The sequence below is a fragment of the Crocodylus porosus genome, unplaced genomic scaffold (assembly GCF_001723895.1).
Source record: "Crocodylus porosus isolate Cpor-Errol unplaced genomic scaffold, CroPor_comp1, whole genome shotgun sequence".
NCBI classification, from domain to species: domain Eukaryota; kingdom Metazoa; phylum Chordata; order Crocodylia; family Crocodylidae; genus Crocodylus; species Crocodylus porosus.
The window spans coordinates 37,731,802-37,750,209 of record NW_017728918.1 but is presented as its reverse complement, the minus strand read 5'-3'; the positions used below and the strand labels follow the sequence as shown (position 1 = coordinate 37,750,209).

The window sequence follows — 18,408 nt, the reverse complement described above, 5'->3', positions numbered from 1 at the left end:
ACACCCACCCTTCTAATTTTTTGTGAATTGAGCAGCACCCCATTTAAAAAACTAAACCATTTATTACAATGCTTGCATTCTTACAGAGGGGGCAGGCATTGGATCAGCAGTGAAGCTGAGAGAAGCTTGAGCCTGAACTTATTTCCTCACACTTGCTTGTCTCCTCACACCTTGCAGCACCCCAGGGTGCCCTGGTACACTGGTTGAGAATCACTTATCTATAGTATGGGGCAGCACCCCTTTCCTGTCGTGTTCTGAGCATGTGTTAACTTCCTACGTCCCTATCACTGCACTGGCAGGTTATTAGTAGTAACCCCAGCTCCCCCCACTTTTATGGAGGTGATTATATAGACAGCCATTGGTGTTTCAGATATTGTTCCTTGTAGCTGTTGGAGAAGGTTTTCAGTGGCAATTTGGGGGATTTCTTCAGTTAATGACTACATGTGGTTGCAGGGGATTGGGCTGGATGGCCAAGGAGGCCCCTTTTAGTCCTATGTTCATTTGATCATTTCCCATTTTATCTGTTTTCAGTGAAGATGTTCATCTACCTTTAGAAGCACAGTTCATAACTTTAACATCATAAACTGAGCTTACCTTTTCCTGATACATCAAGAGTAGACACATCATGACCTCTGTCATCTGATAACGTTGCCTTATATATTGCTTGATCCTTGCTGGTCAGCTAGAAATAAAATATGACACATTTCATTAAACGAGAGCAGAAGATTTAAGCAATTCATAGACCATTTTCTATATCAGGGATCTTAGTTTGAATTGTGCTCTGACTACAGTGGCCTCTCCTAAGAGGAAGCTGGAGCTTAGGCATGCTCCATTAATATCTTTTGTATTCACATATAACATATCAGAAGACTATAATATACTGTAAGTTTATTTTGGCTTCCTATAGACAGGTTGCTTTTCCCTACTATTCCATATATAAACACATATATGCCCTGAGGAATGTAAAAAAGTTGAAATTAATAAGATCCAAGAACTTGTTAAGTCTCATAAGACCTTAATTAACAGGTCACTTTGAGCACCCACTTGTACATTATTGGGACAAATTATTGTGATCAGAGTTAGAGAAATTTCTCTTAGGATATAATGACTACTTCTCAGATGGCTAGGTCTAAAATAAATATTAAGAGTTCATATTCTTGACTTATTCTCATTAACACACTGGATTTGGTTCAAACAGTAACTGTAGTTGAACAATAACTGAGTAATACTGACCACATTAAAATACACATAATATCCTTTGAGGGCTTAGATACCCAAATCAAAAATAGAGACACTATGCTTTAAAAGCAATGTGAAGAAATTAAAATGTTTAATGTCAGCATAAAAGTTATTGAATAGAATTATAGTTTTATATAAATTCCTAAGCAAAAGCAGATACAGAAAAAGAGAGACTAGTTAAATGCCAAAGTACAAGACAAGAGGGTAATCAAGTCAAACAAGCATCCTTGAGGAAATATAAACCTAATGCAAGTGAAGCCAACAAGCATGCATAAACCAATGCAAGTGAATTGTTAAATGTGAAGTAAGGGAGCTAACAGGGAATATGAAGAACAAATAAAGACAAAAAAATGCTAAAAGAATTCTTCACATCTAGAGCAGGAAACCTGCAAGCAAATCTGTGGATCATCTGGACTAATAGGGTACAAAGGAAGCTATAAAGGAAGACAAGGTCAATAGAGAGAAACTAACATACTTTCTTTCCCCAGTCTTCACTATAATGAGTACTGGGGACATTTCTAAATCAAGCTGAGTCATTTTAGGCAATAAAGATGAGACACTGTCAAAAATTAAGTGCTTGAACAAGTTGAAAAATTAAGGAGCGACAAGATATCAGGATCAGATTGTATTCATCAAAGGGTTCTGAAGGAACTTGAGCGTGAAGAGGCAGGTCTCATAATAAAAATAGGCAATTTCTTACTGATATTAGCTATTAGTAAGCTAACTGGAGGGTAGCAAATGTACCTTTCCTTAAAACGGTCCATAGAAATCATGACAGTTGTTTTGGAACTCTACCTGGTAAAACTATAAAACGTTACGCAGAAACTGTCATTGCTCAGGTTATACCATACCCTTGGAATAGTTAGGTGGCACACTTCTTTCTGTAAGTCAGGCTGCTTTTCAACATCAACCCCAGAACCATCTTTGTACCATTTGAAAACGGTTTCCTTCTTTGTATTTGCAACCTGCACAAGAGAAAATACATGCATGTATTTTTATATTCTGACAAAAGACATCACCGTTTAATCATTTCTACTTTTATTCCACTACAAGAATATACATTTTATTCTATAACATAAGCCAGATAAAGTAAATGACAGTACAATTACAATCAAATTGTGCTAGCTAAGTTTTTTATTATAGAAAATGCAGCCTGAGTTTTGTGGAGCTGTTTCATTTCAAAAGGGCAATAAACCATGTATGTCCATAGCTCATGAGTCCTAACTTCTATCCTTTGTTTAACAGGCAGAGTACATTCCTTAGGGCCCAGGAAATTATTAAGGATCATTCATACTGCTTTGGTAGTAGCAAGAGACCTTAGAAAAATACTACCAAAATAATTTCCCCAGCAGAAATCAATAGTGTAAATAGAGTAGGGCAACCCAGATGCTCCAGGTGCCAACTTGGGATGGAGGGAAAAGGATGAAAAAAATCACTGCAGCCACAGCCACATAATCACATTGATGACACAGCAGCAGCAGCTGGAAGTCACCACTGCCTCCCCCTGCACCCTATATTGCAGCTGTTCCAGGTGCTCGTCTGCATTGTTACACCTCTGGCAGAAATTACACAGTGGCTACATGCATACAGGTGCATACATCATCATGCTAGGGATATGCTGAAGAAGCAGCCAGAGGTGAAGGGCCTACTTTTGAATTGAAGGGAGAATGGCTGGTGATTAGGACTGTGCTGGAAGGTCCTCTGGAAATGTACAAATCTACTCATCCACTTAGAAAATGGTTACCTTTGATCACTGAGACCAAAAAAAGTATGAAGCTGGGAGGGAATGCGTGAGCTGCAGTGTCTTTTGATAGGAAAGCATGTGACACAGAAGTGAATGAAGAAAAGCTGCTTGAAAGCAGCTGCCTGGAAGAAGTGATGGCAGCTCATCACTTCAATAGGCAGAGAGATGGAAATTGGACTTCTGGTATTGCAGTGTATGTGAAATATAGCTGTGTATCAAATGGCATTTAAAATATTGCTGGATGAGTGAACGGAAATACTATTTCAAAGAAGTAGCTAGAAGGAGAGTGACTGGAAGCAGCGGTGGCTCAGCTGTCTTCACAGGGGCTGCCAATATATTTCTATCCATTTTTGTTGAACAGATCACTCAGAAAAAGCACTCTCAGTGTTCCACAGCTGTCTTCCCTTGCTTGCACTCATACTAAACCAAGGTACACAAGTATAATATAAGCAAAATAAGGTGTCATAAAAGAATGCAGGGTTTCAGCATATCTGCACTTCCATAATGCTATCAACCATTCAGTCCTAGTACTTTTCATGGAACTATATGATGGCATCAAGGAAACCTGAATTCAGAGCTTAAGAAACAAATTAAAGGAAATGATTTTTCCAAAAAACTGATTAGAAAACATGGAACATGAATACCTTTTACTCCCTTTTACTATTTCTCTCTCTCATACAAACAGAACCAATGCCATATTAATACCCTAATTTACTGCATCTATTGGCACTAGTTGAAAAACTATTGGTCTGCACAGAGTGCATTACCTCCTGAACCTGGTGCATTCAAAGCATTAATATGGCCTTGAAAGGTGGCTAATTATTAGGCGTGTCTGAAGCAGTCCATATTCAATTCAGATTCAGCCTGAATTGGGGATAGTGATTCAGTTGGTTGATTCAGATCACTGTCCCCGATTCAACTCGGTCAAATCCAAATCTGAAGATTTGATGCTGATTCAAAGAACGCTTTAAATGTCAGCTTTAAATATCTTTTCTACATACCTCCAGGTACCAGATGCGGCTTGTGAATGCTACAATGCTGGGGTGGACGGAGCATCCAACAGGAGCTCAGGGGGGGCCCCACGTGCTCAGCAGCAAACCTAGAAGTGGACCAGAAGTACTTCTGGTCCACTTCTGTCTCTGCCAGGGAGTGCACAGGAGGCTCCACCACACCCTCCTGGCTTGGCAATTAGCTGTTGGGAGAACCTGGGTGCCCCCCCAAAACCCAGAAGGCACCAGTCGCTGAGCTGGAGGGGCATGAGGGGAGCTCCCAGCATGCTTCCCAGCAGACCCAGAAGTGATCTGGAAGTACTTCTGATCTACTTCTAAGTCTGCTGCTGAGCACAATGGGGAGCCCTCCATTCTCCTGTGGGAAGCTCCAACTGCCCCAGCATTGCAGCATTGATGAGCCAACTGGTACCTTGAGGTATGCAGAAAAACATTTAAAGCTGTGTTTCTTTCCAAATCGCCAAATCTTTCTGAACCTCTCCAAATCGATTTGGGGGGTTCCAATTCAATTAAAGGGTCTCATCATTCAATTCAGATTCAGAGATTCAGCCACCAAATCGAGCTGAATCTCTGCTGAATCAAATCAAGGACTGAAGCTTCGCACAGCCCTTCTAATTACCTCTGCCTACTAACAGAGAATCACTTAGTGAAGCAAATTGGTGGCATGGATATCCTGCAAAAGTTAAATCTAATCCTTTGAGACTGAATTTTGCTTTTCAGGCCAAACTGCACAATTGTTACAGCACATCATAACCATAGATATCATCGAAGCAGCAATTGTGCGCATTTTGCCTTCAGACACCTCTGGTATTTATATACATTTTTATGTCCCTCGACGAACTGGAGATCTGCCCATGAGCTGAGGCAAGTAAGTGGTGAAGTTATATAAGTGGTGAAATGTGCGCCAGCACACAGAAAATGGCAGTGGTGTGCTTTGGAACTAAAGAACCTCCAATGTGTTTTAGTTCAAAAGTGCGCCACCACCATTTTCCCAGCGCTGACATGCATTTTGCTTTATTTAGTCAAAGCTGACCTGTGTTCCTCCAGTAAGTCTCTGAAAAGCCAGTCTAGCTGGTCAGGATTTACACCAGTATGACTATGATCAGAATCTGAAACAAAGTCATACTGTGCATACGCAAAACTTGCAGGATTTTCTATATACTTATAACCAGAATATTGCTCAAGGCTTGTTCCTGCAGTCATATGACATCAAGAGACATGATTTCGTTTTTGTTTTTTCAAGCAAGGCCCAAAGGAACGAGCCCTTAATGCTTTTCAGAATTCTAGTATCAAAAACGGTATAAATCAGTCTCACAAGGTATGTTCTGAGTTTCAGCCAAAAGTAATTTGAAATGCCTGAGTTATTTAACAATGATAATTTAAGGTATAATTGTAAGGCATAATTTACCTTAATGATAAAAAAGTTACTCTATCCATTTTTTAATCCTACACAAGGATCTTGAGTTTAATATGTTCAGTAAAAATACGAATAAAAAATAAGTGTGCAACAGTAGTTTGAAAGTTGAACACCAGTGTTTTGGAGTTTGAGAAGAAAATAAATAGATGCTTGATTTTAGAGGAGAATAAACATGTATACTAAAACCTCAATATATTGGACCAAATTATCAAAAGACTAAAATGACACATATAGGTTCATTGACTTTAATATATTATGTTCATTTTCACAAAATATGGATCTAGCTATGATGACAATGAATTCAGAATAAAACAGGAACCCTAACTGCAAATTTCAAAAGATATGATTCAAATCAAGAACAACAAAGTAACAGAGATAGAGCAATGTATTCTATGCACAAATGCAAATTACACATATATGCATTATCATGTTGACTATCATATTATTGATACTGGTTTTAATCATACCAATTGAATTTTATATTAAGTACAAAATAGTTCTTCATTTTATTTATAAGCAGGAGGATAGAAAACTACTCCAAAACAGCTTTCAAGAACATTAAGAAAAATGAGGGAACTATAGGTTCACTTCCAAGGGTCTGAAGTCAGTGTGATGTGACCAGCTCCCCAGGAGGCACTGAGGGCATAGCTCAGGGACTGGCTTATGTTTGAGCAACATGGCTAGACTGCATCATATACCAGCTGTCCCCAGACAGTAGAACTGTGCCTAAGCCACTGTGCTAATTAAAGTGTTTTAGAGAACTTTAATCTTCAGTAGACTGCAGTTGGCTCAAAGACTAAAGGAAAAAGGTGGTGGTTTAAGGCAAATTTCACCATGCTGCTCCATTCTGCTGGGCATAAGTTGGGGTTAAAATTCTATATTGTATTCACAGATAATTTGTGAACATAAAAAGGACTGTACAGTAAGTTAAACTATTCTTAATGAATTACTAAATCTGCTCTAATTAAAAACCCAGCAGGCCTGTCTACATGAGATGTTTACTGCCGAGGGGGTTAGACTAGATGATCTATTCAGGTCCCTTCTGACCCCTAACTACTATGAAACTAAACCTCTTGGAATCTATACATGCTGGGTTATTAGGCTATTGTAAACTAATAAACGTGATGGCAGGGTAGTAAATACAAGTACTACCCTGCTACAGAGTTTTTTACTTCCCAGCAGCACATGTGTAGATGCTGACTGGGCCAGCTGGGACACAAGGGTGCTTCAGTGCGGGGATTGCCTGCACCCTATCCAGCCCCTCTGCTGAGTTGGGTCAAAACAGCCCTAGTTTTTTTTAAAAAAATTCTTAAAATTATAAAACCTGTTTTCTAACTTAAATCCATACAATTTTTTTTAGTGTATGTTTGGATTAACTCCTACGCAAATAATGACTTTTCGTGGCAGACTGAAAAAAAATTAGAAAACCCATAAAAAAAGAAATACTAATTTGGGGATGGTAGAGGCTGAAAGGCAATGACCTTTTTCTGGCTGTGATTATTTTAAAGAAACATTTATTTCTGAAATATCTTAATTGATCCAGAACAAACTGTTTTCTTTCATTTTGGATTATTTACTCCTTTTCTCTTTTTTCTATTTTTTTCTAAGTGAAAATCTTGGTTTGAAATAAAGTAGTGCAAAATTCCATTTTGAAGAGACTAAAATGAAACATTTCCTTTTAGAAACTTTGTATTTTTGAATATTTTTAAATGTCCCCATTTTCCCTGTCCAAACTATTTGACCCAAATTTGCAAGTAGGCTCAATTTTAATTTACAAAAAATTTCATATTTTCCAAAATTCCTTGTATATAAATTGGATCATTACTAAAAATAAGTATTATTTAAAAGAATAATCTTTTATCTGTTATTCTGAGAATGTATAAACTACCTGAATTTCTAAATGTTTTCTCACCTTACAAATAAGTAAAACTTCACAGTCTTCAGTAACTTCCCAGGACAAGTATTCATGAAAATGAGGACCTAGGAAACAAAATGAACTCAAAACATGTTATGGAATCAGGGAACATTTCTCACTTAGGAGAAATATAATGTGAAGGAGAAAAAGAAAGATGAGCATGTTCTAGCATCTTAGATCAGAATGATGACAGGTAATAATCTTTCATGAACTATGAGCTCCCTGGAGGGGAAACTTTGCAATAAGCATTCATCTTATTGACACCAGATATCTATTGCACTGAAGTATAAAAAATAAAAATTGGGGGACACATCTCACTTTGCAGTTTAGGACATGTATCATTCCTGAATGCAAAACAGTTTATTGAGACAACTGGAAGCATAAAATCTGATCTTACTTAGTTGCCAACTAATCCCTGGAAAAAGAGAGTGTTACCAAAAAAAGTTAAAGGATTAATTTAATGAAAAGAGAATTGGAGAAAAAACAAAATGTTTATTTTATGTTTCAAGAAAAAAAATCCTTGACTACCACTATTTTTCCCCAAATAGAATTAAATGAGATGTATTTAAATAGTATTGTTATATAATATAATCAGATAGAACCAAATAGAAACATAACCATTCCTATTCCCCCATAAGGATACATCCTGAAGATCTGTGTCCATGAATAACTTTATAGTTCAGCACAGGCCTAATAAGACTGGTCATATTAGTACAGTTATGTATGTGCTTAAGAGACAAATACAATCTGGTTTTGGCAAGCCCTACAATTACATATCCCAGTGTCCAAAATCTGGAAACTTGCATCTGGGAAAGAGATGCAAGTCTGTAGCATTTTTTCTCTCTCTCTGACACTACACTATCAACTGTCTAGGAGTCTATGACATTGATCAATTAGACCAAGAGGACAGCTCACAACCTTACAACTAAGTACATACTGAAGTACTTTACTGAATCAGAGCCTAAAGTAATCAGAAAGCTAGCAGAAGTGAACAGAATATGTAACTTCTGATTAAGCTTCCTATTTTACCTAGGGCCTTCTTGGGGGCACAACAGAATGCACCATTTAACCCTAAAAATGTAAATCATGATTTATATTCTCTGATAACACAGAATAATATAGACACCCGGCAGAAATAAGATTCCCATCTTGCAAAATTTTCAGTGTCTCCAGCAAAATGCATAATGTTCTTAATTCCTACTGATGACAATAAAAATTAGGGAACTTCTCTTTTACAAACGATTTCCACTAACTGAAAAATTTGGCTGTGTATCACCAAGCTTCTTTGTTTTACCTTGTTTCCTGAGATATTCCTTTCTCTGGAACTCAGCCTCAGCCAATACAGCCTTGAATGCTAAATTTAGAATAGAAATAATGAATGAATAAAATTAAAATAGAATTAAAATAAAATAATGAATGAGCTGCTGAGGTTTTCAAAGAATAATTAAAGTGCATTTTTTTTCATAAGCTAAACCAAATGTTTCAGTGAGCTTACCATCTCCAATAAGCACTAATGAAGACTGGTTTTTGGCTTTTCCATCTTGGATCTGTACAGTATAGGTACCTTCATTTTCAATCGTAAATCGATCCATCACCATATCAATAATACCAGCTGAACGGTCACAACTAATTTTGTGCCTCTGCAATTAAGTATCACAACACGTAAGTAAAGTTAATGCAGCATAATGTGTAGTTTAAACAAGTTGCAGTTACCCAACATATTCATCACCATGTTCATTTACTGGTCCCAGTCAGGATACTATTATGAATATATGATTAACAATATTAGCAGCTATTTTCTACAAATTGTAAATCAGACTATAAGGAAACATGCTAGCTTTGTTTGACTGAATGAGGTGAATTGATATCTCATAGCTCACCTGCAGAAAGACTACTAATTAAATTATTATTAGAGTATTCCTGCAAGGGAATCTGTGAGCATGGAGCTTTAACTCCTGAGAAAAAAAACATTGAAGTCAGCTTAGTTCTGCACTTAGAGGTATAATTTTTCTACTGTAAATAGATCTATTATAACAACAAACATGATAATGGGCTAGAGAAGATTGAGACCATATTTCTTAACTCAGTGTTGGTTTATGTAGGGTCTAGTAATGATTGTGTCTTAGAAGTGCATTTAACACTATGGTTAGGGGTCTCTGGAATTCATGCTTGAAGTGTGCGGTATGGTGGCTTCTTTAATCATGGAGTTTCCCCCACACCACTGGCTACCAACACCTGATTGCTGGGAGGCAAAAACTGCAGCATTTTTCACCTCCCATCCATCAAGCACAGGCAGCAAGCAATGGGGCCTCACCACCAATCAGTGGGGAGGGGGGAGGCAGGCATGAGGGAAACTCCAAGATTAAAGAAGCCACCACACCCTGCACTTCTGGCATGAATTCCAGAGATCCCTAACTGGTATATTGGGTGTTCTGCTCAAAGAGAAAATTAAAGTATCAACCTTTGCAAAGAAATACTGTAGTTCTCATCTGTAAGATGGGCAGAATTCCCTGAGAGTGTAATACCTTTGAAGTGTTTCAAAGGGCAATCAGACAGATGTACATACTTTCTGATGCACTCCAAAAATGGCAAAAGTGCTCACATAATATTCCTGGGGGAAGTATTTACTATTTCGAAGCACCTCAAAGAGCAGTGAACACAGGGGGCATTTGCTTTGAAGCAGCAGTGACAGAAGCAGCGCAGCAGTGGAACTGCATTGTATAGGCTTTTCTAAGAACCAGTGACTCTGGATGTTTGACTTGGGCCTGGGACTTTTTTTTTTTCTTTTCCCCTCTGGGATGGTTGCTTCAGAGGGTTTGCATTCACAGCTTGTGTAAGTGATTTACTTCTGTGGCAGAGCACTGTTTGTACCTGCCACTTTAAGACCTGGGGCCAAACAGCCAGCAGGTGCTTAATTGCAGTGGCCATTTTAGAGCTCTGGCCGCCCATATAAACAAGGCATTTTGCTGCTGACTGAAGGTGCAGCAACATCACCTAGCTGTGAGGCTTCATGGAACACTCTGGAGGGAAGGGAGGAGCTGTAGGGGATGGTCAGGAGGCTCCTAGTCCTGGGTATGACTTAAAACTGCACCCTGCTGGGAGTGGGTGGCCTGGTACGGCTCTCAGTGGTGCTGGAGCCTCCAGGAAATGCCAGGCCAGTTACCACCCTGGTGAAAGGTGGATTGGGGTGCCTTAACCCCAGCTCCCACAACTGGGTGGGTTACCCCCTTGCAGGGTTTGGGAGGTGGACCCTAGTGAGAGAGTGGGGCCATAGACTCAAAAAAACCTGTCTTGACATCCTCTGACTGGTCAATGCTGGGGCCAGGACTGGAAGGGTCGAAGGGGCCCACCGCGAGGGATGCCCAGAGCTGAGGGCCTGGGGTTCCGACTGGCCTGGAGGTGGGTCAGGGCCAGTAGAGCCAAAGGGGGACCATGCCCGTAAGGGGAAAGCAGCTCAGGAAGCTATGCAGCCTAGAATGAAGGTGGATTAGGCCGCCTGCCTGGAGGGATCCAGGTGGGATTCAAACACTAGGATTCTGGGGCCCAGAGTGCGGCCGGTGACTGTAAGAACAGAGGATGCCATCTACAATTGCATCCAATTACCTCAAATACTTGATTTGAATTAAAATCTTATCATGAGTCAATGGTGTATGTGCCCTTTTTTGTATTTGCTCTCTCTTAAATATTCTACAGAAGTAACAGCAATGTTGCTGGAAGCATCACATTTTAAGAAAATATTAATAATTACATGGAAATTACAAATTATGAATTCATAGATATACACACATGTGGTGGCCATTTGATTCTAAGATCTTTGCTCATTCAGTCAAAAAATTGAAACCATGAGACAAAACAGCAAATACCCATAGTAAATGATTTGCCTGAAGAGCAAAAGTTATTCATAGAAATGATATGATAAATACATGTTACTAATGCAACCAGGAAAATATTACAGTAAGCTACTTGGATAATTTGTGACCTGAATTTTAAATGCAAAGGCTTTGCAGGATGTACTAATGGGGACAGGATTAGCCCCTGCATGTTTAATAAACATTACAAAAATTCAACTAGTCTTAGTTAAGTACTGATGGCTCTCTCTTGTAAAGCTCTATCAAAATCACAGAAACAGGTTTTAAATATTATAAACAATAATGAGAGATTTTGGAATAACCTAATTAAAATCTAAAAATAGGGAAAAAATCACTGAAAATATGAACAAATGTATACATGAAATGAAACGGGAATCTGCATTATTCAGTGTGAAGCATAAAATGCATATTGTAGATAAACTATAATCCGTTAGCTCCTTCTCCCACCTATGTGTGGAAAATACATTATTAAATGGGGGTTCAAGTAGTGACAAATGATGTAAAAGAATCCTAAGAGGGCTGAAAAGATGTGGAACAAGAAGATGGGTGATTTCGCAGCAATACATTGGACAGCCTGGAGGGAGAAGGTGCAAGTCTAGTAAGCATGAAATATATTGGTTGCAATAATCAGAATAGCAGGAATTTGAAGAAAGCAAGTGGACTTTTTGTAAACTACAAAAACAATAGGGAGTAGGGGAGTGATATGAGGGAAGAAAAAGAAAGGGGGGAAAAAAGTTTTTTTTTAATAGGAATAGAAAAGGGACCCTTGAGTTTAGTTTTAGTGTCCCATATAGGGCTCAATCCAGAAGATCCTTACTTAAGTGAATAGTGAAATCAGGGTAACTAGTAATATGAACAAGGATAACTTGTGAAAGGCAGAATGACAATTTACTTGTTAGGGTCAAGAGGCCACATTTTTCAAAACAGATTATTGGGCTAGAAATCTATTTGAGACTAATTTAAGGTAAACTGTCATAGAAGCAACTATCAGATAAATGTAAGTAAAAAAAGTGTGGGAAAAATTAAAGGAATAATCAGTAGAGTGGCTACTGCATCTACTGATTAAATGCAGTGGGAAACTAGAAGAAAAGAGAGAAGATCATAAAATTTGGATGTGCACTTTACTAACCAAGATCAAAGAAAAATGCAGTGTTACAGGATAAAGAAGACTTGACATAATAAGTACATTAAAATGGAAATTTTCATATCTAGAAAGAAAGCACATACAAAAAGTAAGTGCAAAGAGTAGGGAAGATGAATCAAGATGGTTAAAAGAGGTTTTATGAGAGAGAATAAAAGACCTACTAGTTATGTGGTACATTTATTACTACATAGTGCATCTAAAGCACAAAGACTTTTGGGGTTTTTTTGGTCCCTGAGATCTAGATTTGATGCATAGTGAAGGCAATAGCGGAACTTCCACTGATATTAGTGGCACATATCAAGACTCATGAGAGAGTGAAATCAGCATTTCCAAAAACAAAATGAACAAAGTGAGAATGAAAATTGGAGTGGGAAAAGAGACAAGGATCCAGCCTGGCCCTTTTCTTCCTTCTTAAATGTTTCTCATTTTTTGCATTGAGGCACAAGGAGCAATATTTGGCAAAACTGAGTCAGTTAGATCCATCTTATTCTGTTCAAAAATCTTTCAGTGTTGAGGCCATAGAAGTTTCCCATTTAGGCCTAAGAAGGAAAACTATATCATTCTAGCCAAATGTTAAGACTGCTTCTCACCAGCACAATGGTCTATTGAACATGTTCAGTGACTGCAGTCTAGTCTCTAGGCAGGTTTTAGAATGTAATTAGGCTTCTAACTGTTGCCATTATGCAGCAAGAAGTTGTTCAATGATTTTATGGGTGCCATAAATACCAGGTTTTATGTGATTTTCCCCCACACACACACAAAAATATAATCAATCTCCAAGCATAAATGTTGCATATGGGTTACTAATTAAAGAAGTTAAATAGTGCAACTCTGCTCCAATTCTGTTTCTTCTATGAGACTATTTCTGACATCAGTATTTCAAAAAACAAATGCATGCTAAAAGTAGATGGTTGACTTCCACCAGTAGTTACAAGCCCAAAATATTATGTCTTGAATAGATCTTAATAATATTCATATTTTCAGGTATATTTGTGTGTTATTTCTGGATTAAATAAATAAGAGGGAAGGAAACATATTCTAACTGAGGAATACTGCTTCCAATATATAATTCAAAGAAATGTTCTTTACTCTCTGGAATTTGCAGAAATGCAGATAAAGGTCTCAGATCAAACACATCCTCTGTCACTTAAGAGACAGATTACAGCTTCAAAGCCAGCCCTGTACACAGACAGCAGTGAGAAACTGCCCTAACACAGGTGGATCACTGAAACAAATTAAGCTGCAAAGAGGCCCAGACTTTCCTAAACCTTAATTTGGTACGCTGGTGAGCAATATGCCATTCCTCTTTCACAAGGTACTGCTTGAGGTACTCTTCCTTCTCAGGGTGGGGGTGAGGTTTACTACTGTGAAAGTAAGTGTATTTATTAGCATTATATGTTTAAATATTCAGCTCTCAATTTGAGGGCTCTGATCTTGATGATATCATTGGCTAGGGACAGAAGTTACACAAACTGGTGTAAGTGATCAGAAACCATTTCAAATCTGCAACACAACAGAAGTTCAGTGCACATAAACTGCTTTCAAAATGGCCAAAACTGGTTTAAGATAAACCTGGATGGGTGTAGTATCAGAATTAGCTGATTTAGTTTAAATAAGTTTTTTGAACTTCTGTCCAAGATTCCCTCCAGATTCAAATTAATTTAGTCCTCTAGCACCCCAGGATGCTCTGAACCTTCCCCACAAACCCCTTCTCACAGGGCAGGTGGGCTAGCCTTGACCCAAACTGTCTGCTCGGCCAAGCAGGACAGCATGCCTCTGGCCTGGGCCACTGCAGGCATGTGGCTGCATTTCCAGAATCAAAAGTGAATGTTTATTCACTTGCTTATTGGTTCAACCTATTTAGCTCAAACTAACCTCCAAAACTGAATTGAAAAAAACCTGCAGAATTGAACTGTCTGTACTTGGGCTGGAAGCTGGGCTGAACAAAACATTTCTGTTTTGTGTTTAAATATGTGGATTTCAAAATTGGTTTTTGTTCTGACATGGAATGAAATTTGGATCTTTGAAACCATCCTATAAACAAAAATAATACTTATGGGGTGGGAGAGAGAAAGAGCCCCTTTATAACAGCCAAATATATACTAGTCTGTTAGGAAATTCATTTTGGACACCCACATTTAAAGTTCCTGCTCCATATGATTCATTACAGGGACTTGAAACTTGGTGTTTCACATCTCAGGTGAGAACTCTTAATATGCTAGACAGTCCACAGATTTATACTGGTATAACTTCCAGCAGTGGGAAGCAAGATGGACAGACCAGCATCCCAGGGTAGTTTCATGCTGTTGTTGTCATAAGCAATTGCTTGATTCAAGGATGATCTTTACCGTGGCTCACTGATGGGTCTTGAAGTGACTTTCAGGCCATGCAACACTCTGCCACAAGCAAGGAGCAAGTAATAGCCTGTTCGCCTTGAGCAAACTTTCTGAGATAAACTACAGATGGATGACATGTATACTGATTCTTCCAGGGGAATTTCTACACTGCCTTGGGCATGCTAGTTAAGAGGTTTATATTCTGACACACTTTTTTGTTTTTACACTGGGGTAAATGTAGTGTACAGTTCAGGCCCTTAAACTATATTAAATATGTCTTTGCCCAAAGAGATGAAATGTGGTGCATAAGACCATAGGGTTAATTCCAGGTATTACCAAAACAACATCAGTGAAGTGAATAATATATTCTTAAATCATTCATATACAAAAGTAGATTAAACATGTTACCTGTCATATGTACTTACATCATTGTTTTCAACTTCTTGATCATTAATAACAAATCTGAAGGTTGCATCCGGTGACAAGTGCTCAGCCTGAAGCCAGAAACGAACCTCTCCTTTATCAAAAAGCTCATAAGCCAACTCTGTTTTCAGAGGAATTGCTAAATGAGAAAAGCAATCAAAAGTCAATAATTCATGAGCCCTTGTGAGAGAGAGTGGAATAATGTATCAAAATATGAGCAAACTCCTATTATTTAAGGAATATAAAATTACAAAGAATTGAAACATTTTAAGGAAGAATAACCGAAATTCTTCTCTTTTGCTGAATATTAAACTGTTTTCTAATAGTCAAAGAACAATTTATAGAGAATGCTTTAAGCAATGTGTAGGTATTTTGAATACAGATACCACCATCAGTGGCCAATAAAACCCCAAATTTCAAAATAATTTGAACGATAAAGATGGCTATATCTATATTCAAGATTCAAACTAATGTCATTTTAAATGAATAGATGAATAAGCAAGCATGATCAAAGTTTTGCTGTGAAAAATGAGGCTCAGGAATTTTAGATATAAGTGTGTAATTATATTACTTCAGGAACCAAATATTAGATTCAAAAGTTCTACTTACTTGGATTCTTTATTTCATGGCTTAATGCTAATAGACGTTCAAACTCTGAAATGAAGAATAATTTTCATGTTTAAATTACATTCTAACAAACAGAGTCAAAATACCAGTGTCAAAACAGTTTACAAATCAGATCAAAGTATCAATAATCAACTTATGTCTCCCAAACAGCCCCAGAAATTTCACGTTTCAAAAATTAGAGTTAAGAAGACAGAAAAGTTAATATTCTGGTTGATAGATTAAGTAAATTGTTATATTTAAAGTGCATGAAAATCTAAACAGGCAGGTAAAACTCATTTTAAGCTTCCTCTGGAATTTATACTAAGGATGGGCAAGTAATAGCATCTAACTTACATCTAACTCTCTTTTAACTATTGAAAATGATACCTCAGTGTTTAGGATCAGAAAGCTTCATTACTAGCTAGATTGAGGGCTGGTGGTAAGAAACACCCAAAGAATCATTCCAAATGGCAGTAAAACCTCCTCAAGATTGCTTAAGAGGCAAGATTCCGTATAGCTGGCTACTGTGACTAATCCTACTTAACATTTATTACTAATGGGGACTTGAAAGTTAAAGCTAATTGCATGATTTCCAAACTTACCGATAACACAGACAAGAAGAAATTAGCAAGGCTTTAGGAAACAGTAGAGGATTTAGCAATATTGCAGGAGGATTTGTAAAGTTTGAGGAAGTGGGTGGACAGCTAAAAGATGGTTTTAAGTGGTAGGATATGTAAGGTGATACATATGGGGATCTATCAGAAATGCTAAAATGATAGTTCTGTAAGTAGTACTATGTGTTAGACCAGTGGTTCTCAACCTTTGGCACCTTACATATCCCCTGCTGTTTGACATGGCAAAAGTGAAACCAGAAGGCCCACTGTGGCACTTCCAATTTCACTGCCACAAGCTGAGTCCCACTTCTTCCATCGCACCCAGGGGCAAATCAGACTGCGTGGGGCCTCCCTCTCTATCCCTTGACACACTGACACTAGGGAGTGAAAGCCCCAGCGCACCAGACATGGCAGGAGGAGCAGCAGCCAGAACTCCTAGCCCACGAAGGCAAAGACCAGAACTCAGCACCTGTGTACCCCCAGGGGTACACATACCACAGGTTGAAAAACACTGTATTAGAGAAGGCAGAGTCAAAAATGATTTGTGTGCTGTGGGGAAAAGACTTCCATGATTCATTTGTGATGTAAGCAAACTATGGGCACATCCGCACAGGCAAGCACATGCACTTGCAGGAGCTCAAATAGAAGCAATGCAAATTTGAGCCAGGGCTTTTTTTTCCTCAGCGCACATGCTCGGACATGTACTTTGTTATGGAGAAAATTGTGCCACTTGGGGCAAAATAACCCTGCCTAGTTCCTTCCAGATCTATAGCCAGGGGGAGCTAGAGCCCAGGGCCAGCACCTGTGATGTGCCCAGCGGTATAAAAACCTGCCCTGTCCTGGCTCCAGCAGTATAAAAAGCCTCCCTGGCAAGTAGGTCTAAGGAGCTTCTGGGGCCCATCAATTGGTACCTAGGGACACTACCCCTTGTGCCAGCTGGACTGCTGCAGCAACCCTGCAAGTTCCCTGCCCCCTCTACCCACTGCAGCAGTCTGGCAGTAGGGGCTGCTTCCTGGCTGTGACCTGCTGCACACCTGCCAGAACCAGATGGAGACTGCACAGCCAGTAGAGGCATCTACCCCTCTGGGACAGCTGCCAGTGGGCTGTGGCTGCAAAGTTGGCCTTTGTGTGGCACTACTGCCACTTGTGCCCCCTGCCCGGCCATCTAGGCAGCTACCGTCTAGAAGATGTTCTGGGTGTGGTGGCCTGCTTTGAACTGTCAAAGCATGTCCTCCTGGCCCCATTTGGCCAGGAGGTCAACCACAGCCAGCTAGGCCCAAGGTGTCAGCTCTGAGCAGGCAGGGTCCTGCCACTGGCCTCCCTAGCAGAAATTCTGGTGTTCCCTATTGGAAAACTGAAAAATCCCTCATAACAAAAATCCCAAAGTCAGTCTGTAAAATACCCCCAAGTCCATGTTCCTCCACAAGTAAAACAAAATACCACTATAAAGAGAGAGAGAGAGTGTGTGAGATGGAGACGGCGATAAGTTGGATAATGTTTTATTGATATATCTACAGTGTTAAAGCATGTCTCTTATCATAATAATAAAGTGAACTCTAAATACCTGTTTCATGAATATGTGAATATGTATTTTGCTCCCCTCCCACAGAGGCTACGGCCCCCCAACAGGGGATTCAGTTCCCATGCAAGAGCTATGGCCCCCCAACAGGAGCCAAGTGGCCCCTACAAGGACTACCACCCCCCCTGCAAGGCCCACATGCCCCACTCCAGCCCTCTGCTTGCTGCCCCACCTGGCCCCATTCCCTGCCAGTTACTGCAACCCACCCCCCACTTGCACCCCCAGACCTCCAAACCCAGGCACCTTCACTTTAAAGAAGCAAAAAAGGAAAAAATAAACAAAACAAAATCCTCTACTTACCCTAGAAGCAAAGGTGGGGGAGCTCCAGGGCCTCCTGACAGAGGACCACCAAGCAGCACAGGACATGTGGGGGGCAGCAGGGCCTGGGCTGGGGCTGCTGGGGCTGTCCCTCTGCCCTGCACTTTGTGGGTGCTGCCCCAGTCAGCCAGACAGCAGCTGAACTGCCGTAAGTGCCGGGCGGGGCTTGGTTTTTTTTTAACTATGGGGGGCAGGGA

General features: G+C 39.4%; 1 protein-coding gene across 1 annotated transcript in view; it reads right to left on the bottom strand.

Annotated features, from left to right (window-relative positions):
- Positions 1-18,408, bottom strand: part of MYOM2 (myomesin 2) — a 107,439-nt gene that overhangs the window by 16,093 nt on the left and 72,938 nt on the right. The window contains exons 24-30 of the mRNA XM_019537497.1: positions 15,704-15,748; positions 15,097-15,233; positions 8,818-8,962; positions 8,617-8,676; positions 7,320-7,387; positions 2,091-2,204; positions 595-682 (exon numbers count right to left, since the gene is read on the bottom strand). Of these exons, the coding sequence (XP_019393042.1) occupies positions 595-682; positions 2,091-2,204; positions 7,320-7,387; positions 8,617-8,676; positions 8,818-8,962; positions 15,097-15,233; positions 15,704-15,748 (657 nt within the window). The remainder of the gene's footprint in view (positions 1-594; positions 683-2,090; positions 2,205-7,319; positions 7,388-8,616; positions 8,677-8,817; positions 8,963-15,096; positions 15,234-15,703; positions 15,749-18,408) is intronic.